This window comes from Toxorhynchites rutilus, chromosome 3 (assembly GCF_029784135.1).
Source record: "Toxorhynchites rutilus septentrionalis strain SRP chromosome 3, ASM2978413v1, whole genome shotgun sequence".
In the NCBI taxonomy this organism is placed as follows: domain Eukaryota; kingdom Metazoa; phylum Arthropoda; class Insecta; order Diptera; family Culicidae; genus Toxorhynchites; species Toxorhynchites rutilus.
In genome coordinates this window covers 22,749,728-22,764,491 of record NC_073746.1, presented here as the reverse complement: position 1 = coordinate 22,764,491, position 14,764 = coordinate 22,749,728, and the positions used below count along the sequence as shown (strand labels likewise).

At 42.3% G+C, this 14,764-nt stretch overlaps 1 protein-coding gene across 4 annotated transcripts in view; it reads right to left on the bottom strand.

Moving 5' to 3' along the window:
- The window catches only part of LOC129776521 (zinc finger protein ush-like), a 548,035-nt gene that overhangs the window by 13,308 nt on the left and 519,963 nt on the right, over positions 1-14,764 (bottom strand). For all 4 annotated transcript variants that reach the window (XM_055782214.1, XM_055782216.1, XM_055782215.1 and 1 more), the window contains 2 exons: positions 10,232-11,435; positions 59-235 (listed from right to left, as the gene is read on the bottom strand). In XM_055782214.1, the coding sequence (XP_055638189.1) occupies positions 59-235; positions 10,232-11,435 (1,381 nt within the window). The remainder of the gene's footprint in view (positions 1-58; positions 236-10,231; positions 11,436-14,764) is intronic.

Sequence of the window (14,764 nt, the reverse complement as noted above, 5' to 3'; positions counted from 1 at the left end):
TGTCCGAGAGGAAGAGACACATAAGTACGGGAGCATAACTATCAGGCCTTAAACTTACAACAGTCCCGGGATAACACTTGCGCCACGAATTAATGAGTACGGAATTACTATGATAGGATTGGTTGGTAGCGCCAAGAACGGTTGCTGCGGTGGCGCCGGGGGAGTTTTAGCTATATCCGGCGGACTCTGGGAGCCAGACTTCTGCTGCGGTTTTGGTGTGCTGTTGTTGGATTGTCTGTAAAAGAGTTCAATAGAAACCATTTTCGCCATTAAACTGTGCTCTTCATTATCAATTAGTAGTAGGCTTTGAGATAAATTATTTTCTGATAATTGATTGAACCCAAACCAAAGCTCTTTTACTTAATGCGGGATCACCACATCTGGCGACGAGGAGCTGAAGCGTACTCTTCGCACTTCATAGGCGAAAGCATTGTGGAAACAGAAAACAAACAACAGCCGAAATTTCCGCTGCTGTAAAGCAGGGGCAGACATCGAGCCGCTCCTTGGAATCAAGGCATTAGCCGTTGCGTAAAGGTAGAAAAAGTCGTGTTATCCGCTGCATCTGAGCAGAAAAGAACAGAATCCGTTGCACGTGAGCAAGCGAAGGCAGGAAGCAGCTACCTGGAGTAGAAATAGGCATAAGCCGTCGTATTGAATTGGATCGAAATGGTGGAAAAACCGTTGAGGTTGTTATAGCATTGCTACACCCAAACTAGCGTTGGCAGTAAACATTTCATCTTCGGCAGAGAAAAACTGCTTTCCCGTGAGCTGAAGGAGGAAATGAACAAATACGAGCACCTTTTTCAAAACAGGGAATGATGTTCCAACTTTCCATCACAAAAGCTCAATAGGCGACGGACAGTGCGCTGAAAGTTGTTAATTTTTTCTTTGATATGAATTATGTGACCCAAAATTATTTTTAGTACATGTTTTGGCTTCCCGATTTATTACATCAAATGAGCTTAAAAATAACAGAATACCCTACTCCCCATACTGTATAATACATATGCTATAACAATATAAAACAATATGAGCAATCCCAAGCTGACGTTCAGTCTGATAGAAAAAGATGTCTGCTCCTATACATACAAACATTTTAAAGCTTTTGAAAAACGAGAAAAATCAGTCATATTCCAGATTCGCAAGTTCGTGAAGAATGATTGCTGTGGAAAAGAAACTTCGAAGTAATCGTCGCTGCTAGTGAAGAGAAAAATTCTATAGAATAGAAAAAACATTTTAATGGCGAAAGGTGGACTCGAATTGCAGGACTCGTGTGAATGTGTCGGTCAACATGGGTTTCATCGTTGGTAACCATTGTCAATTGGTTGGTAAACGACTGGACTAAGCGTGCCATTGAAACTTCGCGTACCTTCAGGCATAACATAGATCCTATTCATGGCCCTAGCTTCTTGTTTGGTAACTCCTCTCCTTCCTGCGGGGTCGACTGGGATACGAGCAACCATAGTGAAGATCGGATAACCAACTCCGGTGGGATCTTGGTCGTATGCTGACAGGGAAGGGGGCCTATCCGAGCGTCTGTTAACCATGGAAAAATATTGGCTTCGAATGTTTATTCTACGCAATTCAACGAGCTAAAGGAGGAATGTGAAAGGCTTCCTCTCGACTTCCCAACACACAACTCGGACAAGTGTAACGAGATCTATAACCTATCCGAACTTGATTGAATACTCAGCAGAGTGCGGATCAAAGAAAGTCGAATGATGATGATGATGATGATGATGATGATGATGATGATGATGGTCCCGCCTCCTTCCCCTACAGAGGTTTGAGCAAGACGAGTTATCTAAAAGATATTTTTTTTTTTTTCAACATTGAAATCAGTTTAGCAAACATGAAAAACGAACTGATTTTATTTACAGATATAAGTTCAAAAAATTGCAATGTCCAAAAAAGCCAATACTCAGTCATGTCCGCCACAGAGCCGATACGGTCCCGACGAGGCCCTTGCAGCCAAGTGGTCCACCAGAGCACAAGTCCAACCGCCAGCCTTGTTTTAGATTGACTTTGAATACCCTCATTCAGAGAAATCGAGAAAATTTCCTTTACGAAAAATTCCTAGACCGGCACTTAAAAAAACTTTCAATTTAATATCCTTTATATCTGTGTCTCGCGCGCGACGCTCAAACTTTTGTAGACTACTTTTATTTTTTTTTTAAACTAATACAACTATAAGAACGACAAAATAAAAATAAAAATAGTCCATCACCACCAAGATCATGACAGACATAATAGAGATCAATACAAATTTAAAAAAGATGATTTAAAAAAAATTAAATAATCTACATAATATAATCCGTTCAAAAACTTCGTCAGATTCATTGAAAATATTGCGCGCGTTTGTGTACATATTCCAATGATTTCCATCATTTGTTCTACAAAATTTCTTGTACCATCTGTCTCTCTCACGTTTAAGGCGTAAAAGATCCAAATTGTACCAGCTGTTCGAGTTTTTCATAGGAACAAATTTTTGCGTAACAAGCCGATTTGTACACTCTTTCAAGGTATTAGTTAGAACAGCTGATGATTCATCTAAATTACCGACCTCGAATGGAAAATCCAGGCTTCTCACTACGAGATTCGAAACAGCATGCTTCGAATATTTCCTCCAGCACTTTAATTTCACAACATCTTCATTTACCACGAGATTATCTACAATATTGATAATTAAAGTCTCATGATCGGTTATTTTCAAATTGGTATCCGTGACTGTGTAAATAGTATCAAAATTGGAATAAACATGATCAATTAAAGTTTTACTGTGCCTGGAAATGCGCGTAAATTCATGTACTGTTTGTTTCAAATTGAAGAAATCGGATACACGCTTCAAATGGTTCGAATTGTAGTCATCACGCCAATTAATATTGAAATCACCAGCTAATATATTCAATTTGCTAGAGTCAAGGAACATTTCAAGCCAGTTTTCTAAAATTTCAACAAAACGCAAGTCGCTTGAGCTGGGACTATGATACAAAACACCAAAATTACCCATCTTCATGCCATGTTCAACTGTAATGCCCAAGAACCAGTTACCATCAAACACTTCGTTGAGGCGAAGATTGAATTGAACTGATTCTCTGACATAAATAGCAACACCGCCAGTGTGCCTAGAATGTGATAAACACGCAGCAACATTATATCCCGGAATACTATACTGATCAAATGATTCTATTTCAACAATGTGTGTTTCAGACAAAAGGACTAGAAATGGACGCTTTTCCTCAACAATCTGACGTAACGCTACGTAGTTTGTTGACAGTCCCGCAATATTCAAATACAAAATATAATATTGGTTCACAATTCTTCTGGAACCTGGTTGCTATTTATTGAAATGCAAGCTGCTTTTTTTCAAATCAAAAAGTCTCTGATATACTAAACATTCAGAGCTAAATGCGGCATGATTGACGTCCAAATTCAATTTCCGTTCTGTATTCATTTTCAAACAATTAACACATTTCAACACAGTTGACTTGCATTCAGATGTCTTGTGTTTCTGACTACACCTTGAGCACGTTTCAAAATTTTGTTTGCAATCCGTGCTCTTGTGTCCAAATTCTCCACATTTGAAGCATCTTAATACATTAATCGCAGGAACTACGGAGCACCGATCGAACCCCACATTTACTTTTTTCGCGTTCAATAAACAGTTATATGTGTCAACATCTACTTCAATTACAGCAGTAAACTTATTGTAGGTGAAGCGTGGATTTTCGTACACATTTAAAACCTTTACATCTTTTATTTCGATGCCTTCATTCTGACTTCGGAGGTAATCAATGAAAACATCGGAGGAATGCTGATCGCTCATGCCCACGATTTTTAATCTGGGCACCGATATGGGAACAACAGCACTATACTTCTCACCCAAATTGCTTTCGATGTCATCTTTCACATTATCTATATTAGCTCCAGTTGCACACTCAACAATGATGGAGCCATTTCTTCCATTTCTGAAATTACTAATTTTGTGTGTTCTTGGATCTAATTTTGTCTTCAAATGCTTCCGAGTATCCTCGCAAGCTTGTTTGGACTCTTTAGGCTTGATTACAATAACCGGATGAGTCTTACGATTACTTTGCATGATACTAGTACTATTACTATAACCCATTATCTTATTGTTGTTAGAAGTGTTCGCACTTTTAACAACATCCGCAAAACTAATTTTATTTTGATGTACATTATCATCATCATTATTTTGAAATTTTCGTTTCTTACGTTTCGGAATATTTTGGTGCGATTCAGAATGAACTGTACCAGGTTCAATGAGCAAGTCATTCTTTGCAGCTAAATTATTTTGCGCGTTAATTGTTAAAATAGAACTAGTCATAGATTCCAATTTCTCACAAATCAATTTTTCAAGAGACCCATTTACATCTTGTCTCAATTCTTCCATACCGCACTTTAACGCGCTGTCTATCTGAGCAGCGATCTGATCTCGCATGCCCGTAAGCGAGTCAGAGAGTGAAGATAATTTCATCACCTCTTTTTCTATCTTACGCACATCCGAAATAACATCGCTCTGCTCACCACAACCCTGGTCCGATAGACAATCATTGCATTTGAACAATACATTTACATTCTCCGTGATAAGCTTTGCCGTTGCTTTAGTAAGAGAAGTACAGCGGTAGTGGAACACACCGCTACACTTCCCGATACAGCAAACCGGCAAATCGCTTATTACAATCCCCAATTTACACAGAGAACATTCCATTGCCAATTCCAATACAGATTAAAGCGGGACGCTTTAAGTGTTGTGTAATACAACACAACGAACACCATACAGAAAAGAGAAATAAAAACAATACCGCCACAGCTGCTATATGAGAAAAATAGCACGCTGGGGCGAACGAGAAAAATTGAAATAAACAAGAATCAGCTGATGTGCCAGCTGTTCCTCTACTTAGCCTGATAAAAAATGCACAACGGGCACGCGATCGAAATATTCTTTCGCTGCACACAACAGTATTTCACACGTAATTTTTTTTTCAACAATCACAGCACAAAGCACACTTGTATGTCTACCATGATCACAGAAAAGAATGAACCAAAATAAAACTAAGTAAATTCGCGTTGACGGCATTGTGCTTCGTGTGTTCGTGACGGTTTCGTGCACCCGATGGGGCGTCCACATTACATACATTACGCCACATTACGTTACACGTTTTAGCGTAGTCTTATTAACACATTGCGGATCGCTCACGAGTTTTCTGGTGTTTCACGTTCCGCCTATTACGGATGGATGACGAAATAACCCGTGTTTTCTATACTTGATGGTTAAATCCTTGGTCTGCCACGAATTTAACAAGGCCTACCGATGGCTCGCCTTCGTCTCATCCACACAGAAGGAAATGATCTCATTCGTGGAATCCGAACAAATGAAGCGTACAAGTTTGCCCCAAAACGTGCGGTCCTTAATATGTTAAGAGTCTACTAGCTAAAATATGTGAACCGCCATTTGAGATGGTATGTGTGCAGAGGATGGTTCATATGTATTAGTTAGGTAGGAAGAGTGCCCAGCCAACCTATCGCTTGATACCCCGTACGGGGTTTAGACCAGGCAAAAATAACGAACCGTAACAGGTGAGACACTGTCTCGTCCAATGCGGTTAAGTCAATGTTCTCCTAGAGCCTGGGATGCCGTTCCTCCCAGTATTATCTGGAGTATAAAACGGTTCGTTAGAGCTGGGGATAACCCTAACCTAAGACCACACCCAAACTAGCGTTGCCAGAAAGCATTTCATTTTCGGCAGAAACCATACTTTTTCATGCCTAGAAGCTTCAAATGAACAAACAAAATCATCTGCCCCTCAACGCTTCAAAATATTTGTATGTGTGGAAGCAGACATCTCTTTCTTTTTTCTTTCTTCATGTTTTTTGGGATGGCACCCAAACCCAAAAAAGGCACCCAAACCCAAAAAAGGCACCCAAACCCAAAAAAGGCACCCAAAAAAAAAAGACCAAACGACGTCAACGGGGATCGAACCAAGGACGGCTAGAATGCAAGGCTGTTTTACACGACCACGCTATACACATAGCTAATGATGCTGTTGTGTAAATACGTATCAATAAAAAGTAACATTAATATTACTCATTATAAAATGAAGTTGGAATATGTTTTCTAAGGGTAAAAAGAATGTGTTTTCTAAGAGTATATCTGTATCGGTCTGGGCCGTGTACATATGTGGCAGAGTAATGAGTGCTTATTTGCAACGTGTCTCTTTTTTCGCTCGCTCGTATTAATCTTATATTGCTGTACCATATATATTATACAAATATTTACCAGTATCTGAGAGTCATCACATTTCCTGTTAGTTTTAGGCTCATTTAACACATTGACGTCCGTACGTAGCATAAAAAAATATTCGCTTGGCGCTGGCAGCGCTAATTCGGATTACTTGGCTTGTGGCCCCGTTCTTGACATTTTCGGGAAATAACTTGACATCGGGAAATTATGAATTGTTAAGTTTTACTTATCTCATCGTTAGTTTCCATAAGTTATCAACCTTGTTCCCTTACTTTCATGATATTTGAAGATATACATGTAGAAAAGATGGGATTTGGAGCTAGTAAAATAACACACGAAATCTCTTTAACATTATTTAAATAAAAAAAAAACATTGTAAAATTTTCGGCCGAATAATTCGAAAAACAGTATATTGGAATGCAAGAAACAGCTTTTAAGTTTGGAGAAACATGAGTTTCGAAAGATAAAATTGAAGTTCTTCTCAATATGTCCTTATTTTCCCACCTCCCCCAGTTATAAAAAAAACATAAGACTTGTTGGCGTGTGTAGGTTAATGTTACCTAAACAAAACCCCAACAGAATGCAAACGATACCAAAGTGCTGTCGCCGGCCACTGAGATACTATGCGCACGTAACCACTGTGGTGTCGCCGGACGCCAAAGTGTTAATGTAATAAATCGGGATGCCAAAACATGAGCTAAACATCAATTTTGGGTTTAACATTAGGGTTCCCAATGAGTTTGGCATCTTCTCGTGTGAAGCTCTCGCCATTAAGATGGCTAAGCTATATTAAGAAGAGTCCCCCGCCTGCTGCGGAACCCGCCTAACAGTGGGGCATACTCTAACGGAATGCGTGCGAACTGCGGATCTTCGTTACAGGTACGGCTTAACCGGTGGCCAAGATGTCGTATTGCAAAACGACACACAGAAAGAAAGAGACACCCTGGATTTCCCAAAAGAGGCTAACCTGATTCAGTACAATCAATCTGTAGGGTTTGAACGCTTACACCTTGGTATTAAGTACCAGGGTAACCAAAAAAAAAAGGCGCTCACCTGAAATGATTATCTACAAGTACTGTATAACTTTGAGTGGTTATTCTGATGTGTGAGGGGTGAAAAAAGAAGCGAAAGACTGTCATACAGCTCAAAGTCCCTATAATCTATTTCAACAACAGCAACCAGGCGTTGACAAGATAGGAATGGAGTATGCAGTATGGAACCGCAAGCTGGACGAGACCCTTGAACGGATGGGATATAAGCCATCGGAAGCTGACCCATGCCTTCATTTCCGTTGTCGCAATAAGATGAATTCGTTTATCTTGATGTGCGTGGATGACATACTGATCAGCACATCAACTCAGGAGGAGTACAAATAAATTCTGGATTCGTTGGCCAGAAAGTTTCAGTTAACAGCCTTAGGAGATGTAAAGCAATTTCTGGGAATTCTAGTTATCAGATCCCAGAAAGGCTTTAGATTGTATTAAAGGGTGTGTCAAATCAAATTGCATCACGGAAAAAACGCTGTAGAAATTTAGTTTTTAGGAATTATATCTTCAGCTTTCGCTTATAATCAGATAAGAGTGTATAGATCACGTTGGCCATGCTTCACTGTCAATATTTCGTAAATTTGGAAAAATGTCGTCGAACGAAAAAGAGCGTCGTGAATTAATCCTGTGTACTCATTTCGAGAATCCGGAGTTGTCACATCGGGACATCGGTAAGATGCTGGGAATCGTCCAATCCACGATCAGCAGAGTACTAAAACGATACTTCGAGAACCTAACCGGAAGGTGAAGAACGGCAAAAATGGATGCTCCGTCAGTGAAAAAGATCAGAAGCGCGTAGTTAAGCAGTTTAGACGTGATCCGAGAAGTTCGGTCCGGGATGTCGCCAATAAGCTGAATTTGTCAAGTTCATTCGTCCAGCGGACCAAGCAGCGGGAGGGCCTGCGTACATACAAGGTTCAGAAGGCTCCTAACCGCGACGAAAGGCAAAACATGGTGGGGAAGACGCGAGCCCGGAAGCTGTACACCGAAATGCTGACGAAGCCGCATTGCCTGGTAATGGACGACGAAACCTACGTCAAAGCGGACTTTCGTCAGCTGCCGGGCCTGTTGTTCTTCTCCGCAGAGGACAAATTCAGCGTTCCAGAGGAGATTCGCATACATAAACTATCCAAGTTTGCCAAAAAGTACATGGTGTGGCAAGCGATCTGCTCTTGCGGAAAGCGGAGCGCCCCCTTCGGGATGACCGGCACGGTAAACGGGCAGGTTTACCTTAAGGAGTGCCTACAGAAGCGCTTACTACCACTATTGAAGCAGCACGAGGGCCCGACCATCTTCTGGCCGGATCTCGCTTCGTGCCACTATTCAAAGGACGTGTTGGAGTGGTACGAAGCCAACGGGGTCACTTTCGTGCCAAACGAAATGAACCCGCCCAACGCGCCGGGGCTTCGCCCAATAGTGAAATATTGGGCGATTATGAAGCAGGCCCTCCGGAAGAACCCAAAAGTTGTCAAATCGGAGGCGGACTTCAAGAGAAAATGGATTTCTGTTCAAAAAAAAACTACAACCTGACGTTGTACAGAACCTTATGGACGGGGTAAAGAGGAAGGTGTGAGCATACGGGCTTGGGCTCGAAGTATGAATAAAAAGAAAATGCCAAAAGTTGTTTAATAGTTTTTATTTTACTGTCTAAAATTTTCAAAAGGATCGGTCTACTGGGCGAATTTCTACAGCGTTTTTTCCGTGATGCAATTTGATGTGACACACTCTTTAGAACTCTTACAGAATTACATCTATCAGTGCATGTGCGTCACGTTAGTAACCCGACGGTTGCAGATTGGACGGAAGGTGAAAGAACATTTCGCTACTTGAAAACAACTAATGGTTACTAATGGCTTGAACTAAGAGGATCAGTTGGAGGTTCGAAAGACTTTGTCGATGCCGAATGGACCGGAAACAGGAAGTCTTATTCAGGATACATGTTTCGTCTTGGTTGTGGAGTCATATCGCGGTGCGCAAGGAATCAACCGTGTGTAGCACTATTCTCAACAGGGGTGGAGTACATTTCACTGATGAATCTACGGAGAATCCTGTATGGATTTGCGTGGATGACCAGAGTTGCATTAAGCTACTCAGTCAAACCAGTGGGAAGCGTTCAAAACATGTGGACACTACGTTCCGCTTTGTCAAGGGCCTTTATGAACACAAACAAATCGGAATCACCTACTGTTCTTCTGAAGATGTGTTTGCGAATATCCTGACCACCGCCGTTAAACCGTGTGCAGTTGGAGGTTCTGCATGAAAGGATTGGGTTTTGGACAACATGTGATGAGGAGGAGTGATGGTATGGCAACCCTGCCGTGGAGACGTTACATCGCACTTTCTGAATGAAAATCAGTTAAACTCATTCTCTCTACATAATCGGTTGGTGTTTTATTTCGCTGCCTTACACACTCCAATACTTATGAAGAATGAAACACCAAGAAACAAATTAACAACATCTTTTAATAAAACCTAATTCACTGTAGTGGATCGCTCAGGTCCAAGAGCAACTGTTGAAGACCCGGATTCTGGAGTAACATATCAGAGCAACCTGAAGAAGATCGTTAACGTACTTCGGAACTTCGGCAGAGGAACGAATAAATGAAAACGATCCTGAAAAGTCAATAGATAGAGAAGAGGAGTTTGCAGGTTTTAGGGCTGAAGCTTCTTTGCTTTGCACTGGTAATGACCACTGATGGTGTGGACGATGAGCTTTTTAGATGATCAAACACTGTTAATTTTATAAAATTTCAAGAAAAGGGAGATATGTTATTCATCAACGAATAGTAGTACGCTTTGAGATGGATTGTGAAAAGCAAGGCAGTAATTGCTTTGCTTTGAGAGAATTGATTAAACCCAAACCAAAACTACGAATCTTGTACATGATCAAAATCGGGATCACCACACAAACTATCGAACTTACCCTTCACGATGTCGCGAGCTGCAGTAGTGCTGTTTGTGTGCTCGATATGTCTTGGTGCTGGAGAACCGAATATCACAATCGGAACAGTAGCGGTCAACTTGGGGCATTGGCTGCTGCTGCTGATGTTGTTGCTGTTGCTGTTGTTGCTGCTGTTGGAGGACAGCGGCAGCTGCGACTGCTGCTGCTGCAGCCTGGGCTTGGAATTGCAGCTGCAGTTGTTGCTGTTGACTAGCGGTGCTGTCGTCGCCGTTCGATGCGTTGGAGCTTGGCGCCGGTGACGATTGGTGCATGCGCATATGGCGATTTAGAGAGACTTTTTTGTCCGCACTGTACGAACATTGGGTGCAGGCATACTGTTTGCCAGTTTTGGCCGATTTGGCTGGTGGTTCCGAACTGTTGGGATCGTTCGGGTGAGCATTTTTGACGCCCCCGCTGTTCTCATCGGCATCCTTTCGATGTGAACAGTAGTAAGTTTGGTGAGCTTCTAGGGTTGATGCTGAAGAGAATCGAATCCCACACGGACCACACATAAACATTGGTATCCGAGTCGGAAGATCGACGTTGATAGGAATAGTGATGTTGTCCGGCTTGGATGGCTTCCTGATGACCGCATGTGGCGGAGCAGCTGACGTCTGGTAGTCCGGATCAATATTCTTCTCGAAATGACTATCATTTTCAGCGGTTATATTCTTAAGATCCTTGGCGTCCGGATTGGTCGCCGGATCAGCAGCCAAAGCGACATTCAGTCTTAGCATGGGGAGTTGAGCTGAGCCCAACTCCGGAGATTTACTGTTTTCATGTTTATGCCCTTCGGGGGATTTGTTGTGCTCTCCAACCAACAAACCTGGTTCAATTTTGATTTCCATCTTCTCTGGCGGCGAATGCTGCGGTTCCATTTCGCTGATCAGTGAGACCGCAGGATGAGGCGGAGGCAGAGGAGGGGATGCAATTGAGGGTGTCCTGCTACTGCGTGCAGCAGATGGAGCTGGTGACGACGCGCTGTCGTCTTGAGGGATGTTTTCTCCCACCGAAAGATCTTCTTCTTGGTGGTTCTGATTTGATGGTGGCCGGGAATCGATCATATCGGGCTCGGCACCTGCTTCACTGCAGTTGGATGTGGTGCTGTTGCTAGCGCTTGTGGAGGAGTTTGATTGCTGTTCCTGTGGTAACGATTGCTGCTCATCAGCAGCTTCCTCATCGTCTCCTGCGGAAAAGAAACGGAAAAAAGGAGCAGTCGTTAGAAATGAAAACTCCGAATATGATTAATGCGGTATTAAGGTTTTTTTTGCTAATGTCGCAGAGCTATACTTTTCCCAGAATGCAACAAAGAACAAATTGAATCGTTCATCACAGTCCACCCTTCCTCCCCTTCCAACTGCCTTTCGATGGCACCCTTCAACTAGAAAGCATTCTCAGTCTTTCGGAATTGGAGAAGTTACAAACGGACATGGTCTTCATCAATTCAAGCTACAAATCACTGCCGCGTGGTGTTCCGTTGTGATGTTTTCCGTATCCTCCCCGTCCATCCCTGTTGCGTTCCCCCATCGGAATGCAAAGCAGCGTGATTCTTGGTGGATTGAAAATTGACCATTTCACCTCTTCCAATCAAAAACCCTCACCCTGGGTGTGTGTATGTGTGTGCGGAGTCACAGAGAAAAGAATTCAATCACTCGTTTCGCGCCCCATCCCCCGTTCTCTATGATTCCCCGCACCAAGTGTGGGGTAGGATTGGAAATGCATGTTTGCGCCTTGTCCCTCTGTCCTTCTGTTGGATGCTGCGATGAGCGGTAGTTAGGCTCCTATACCCCGCCACGTTTAGGCATGTAAAACAGAGCTCAAGAATTTATGCTTATGATTGGAAACATAAAGAACAATTTAATCTGCTGGTAGTGTGGGGGGATTTTTGCTCAGTTCTAGGCAATTGTTCCCTCTCGACATTTCTCTCGCGTGCATGATGTTTCTGCTGTCACGGATTTGTGCGGATATTGAAGAATTAGTGCTCTGGTTTCTCTTACCTCAGAGGGACCGTGGACCTAATTTCGATTGAACTTGTGGATGTCACTTCATGTTGGTTTAATTACTCTACAATGTTTTGTATTCAGTTTTGTGACATTGAGCACGTGAGGCGTAAATAATTTGTATATTTTGTAGATAATTTCAATATTCTCAGGGAAATATTCACCAAAGTGGTCAATTTAGATTGTTGAAATGAGAGGAATTTGAAAATCTATTACACCGAAACTATACTTTCTTCAAATATACATTATTCCAGTTTTTTTAAACAGAATTACATAAAAAAAACCGCAAAAAACAAATGTACTCAATCACCGCCAGTTGATTTTGGCATAGAAATCATAACCTAAAATTAAACATAAAGTGCTTCGTGGAATCCTGCTGCAGTATTTTAATCGCAAATCACAATATGAAGCTTTCGGTTGGATATTCAAACATCTAAGAACTATCCAACGTGAACATTGGCTGCAGGCCATTGCAAATGCTGAACATATAAACAATATTGACTCCAAACAATTAACAACGCGTCAGTCAGCTCTACTTGCAGATATAAAGATGTGCATTGACTATGCACATCTTTATATATAAAAGAGAGCTTTTTCCCACGTACGTATAACTCATCATCACGGGAGAACGGCTGATCAGATATACGTCGTCCATATGAAACGTCGTCGTTTGGGGAAAAAGAAATGTCGTATTTCTGATCGAAATTTGACGCTTTATTTAAAATACTTAAAATTATACAATTTAAGTCAAATATGCGCCGGTTTGTTCGCAAACTTGTTGCCATTTAGAAGGCAACTTCATTATCCCCCCTTTATAAACCCTCCCCCCCCCCCCTCCTCATTTGCAAAAAACTCAGACAGCCAGTTTTCGCAAGCCTTTTTTGAGGCCAACTTAGTATCACCAAGAGCGTTTTGCATGGACCGGAAGAGATACCGGATACGTCCCATCCCATCCCATCCGAGCTCCCGTTACTTCCGGCGGGTCATCAAAGATGTGTGAGGCCGAGCGCTGTCCTGGTGGAAAACAACACCATTCCTCTTGATTATTTCTGGCTGTGCTGTGCGAATCGTTACAGTATTGGGTCCATAAACTACACGAATTTTTTCGATCGCCTTCGTAGCAGTTTTACCTCGCAGGTAGTAAAAACGTAAAGTATGGCGAATTTCTTGCTTGGTGGACTCCATCTTTAACGCGCTATAACTTGAGACTGAAAAGGACAATCACAACACTGTCAATACTTTAGCACAGATTGTCGTCTTTAAATAGCCGTATAGTATGACCCGATGCGATAAGGACAACACAAGATATGTTTAAGTGTTGCCATATATTGACAATATACGACATTTTGTTTTCCCCAACCCAATATTTTTTGTGCGATAACATACAAACTCTCTTGAGGTATATTCGTTGCTTTTATCAACCTAAATATTCTCTAGAAATACATTTTATGGGAAAACAACGTTTGCCGGGTCAGCTAGTTAGTATATATATTAGGTTAAGGATTTAAAAAATATTGAAAGAAAAAGTATAATTGTATATCTGCCATAATGGCAGAGGGCAGTCCTCTTGAAATGGACATTGAAACTGATGTTTCCTCCTCACTAACTACAACGGTGGCAGGGAAGTCGCTTGAACGCGTTCCCCCCTCTTCAGAGGAAGAGTTAATCAACCTCAACAAGCCCCCCTCATAAAATTGGCAAACTTTTCCTCTTCGCCCCCTCAATCTCCCGCTCCCACTCCGTTCATCTCCCGAACTTGCCTCCCAGCCCAACTGTTCCCGCTCCCGCTCAACAATCGACCTCGTCCTCCCCCTCAGTTGTTTCCTCTCCCCGTGTCAAGGTCTATCCAGAACATGCACCTGGATCTGGCCCATGGGTTGTTTTCTTCCGGCCCAAACCCTACGGGAAATCGCTCAACATCGTTCAGATCATGAAAGATCTGACAAAAAATTATTCCTCCGTGGTCGAAATTAGCAAGGTTAGACCGGACAAACTGCGTGTTGTCGTAGCTGATCGGAAGCAACCTATCGAGATTGTTGTCAACAATAGGTTCATACTAGAATATCGCGCCTATGTGCCCTGCCATAACGTAGAAATTTCGGGGGTGATTACAGAAACGGGTCTGACGAGCGCATTATAAAAGAGGGAGATGGCATATTTAAAAAGCTCCCTTTGACGAAAGTTAAAATTTTGGACTGCCATCAATTAATAAAAGTGTCCCAGGAAGAGGGAAAAACTAAATTCACGCCGGCCGACTCGTTTCGACTAACTTTTGCTGGTTCCGCCCTCCCTGACTACGTTATGATGGACAAATTGAGGCTTCCGCTGCGTCTCTTATGCCAAAGCCCATGACTTGCAACAAGTGCAAGTCAGTTGGTCACACAGCAGATTACTGCGCCAACAAGGAGCGCTGTACCACTTGCGGAAAGCAACATGTGGGCAAATCCTGCAGTGCGACTGAGCATAATTGTCCATATTGCGGGGGACCTCCACACGTGCTCTCAGCTTGTGAAAC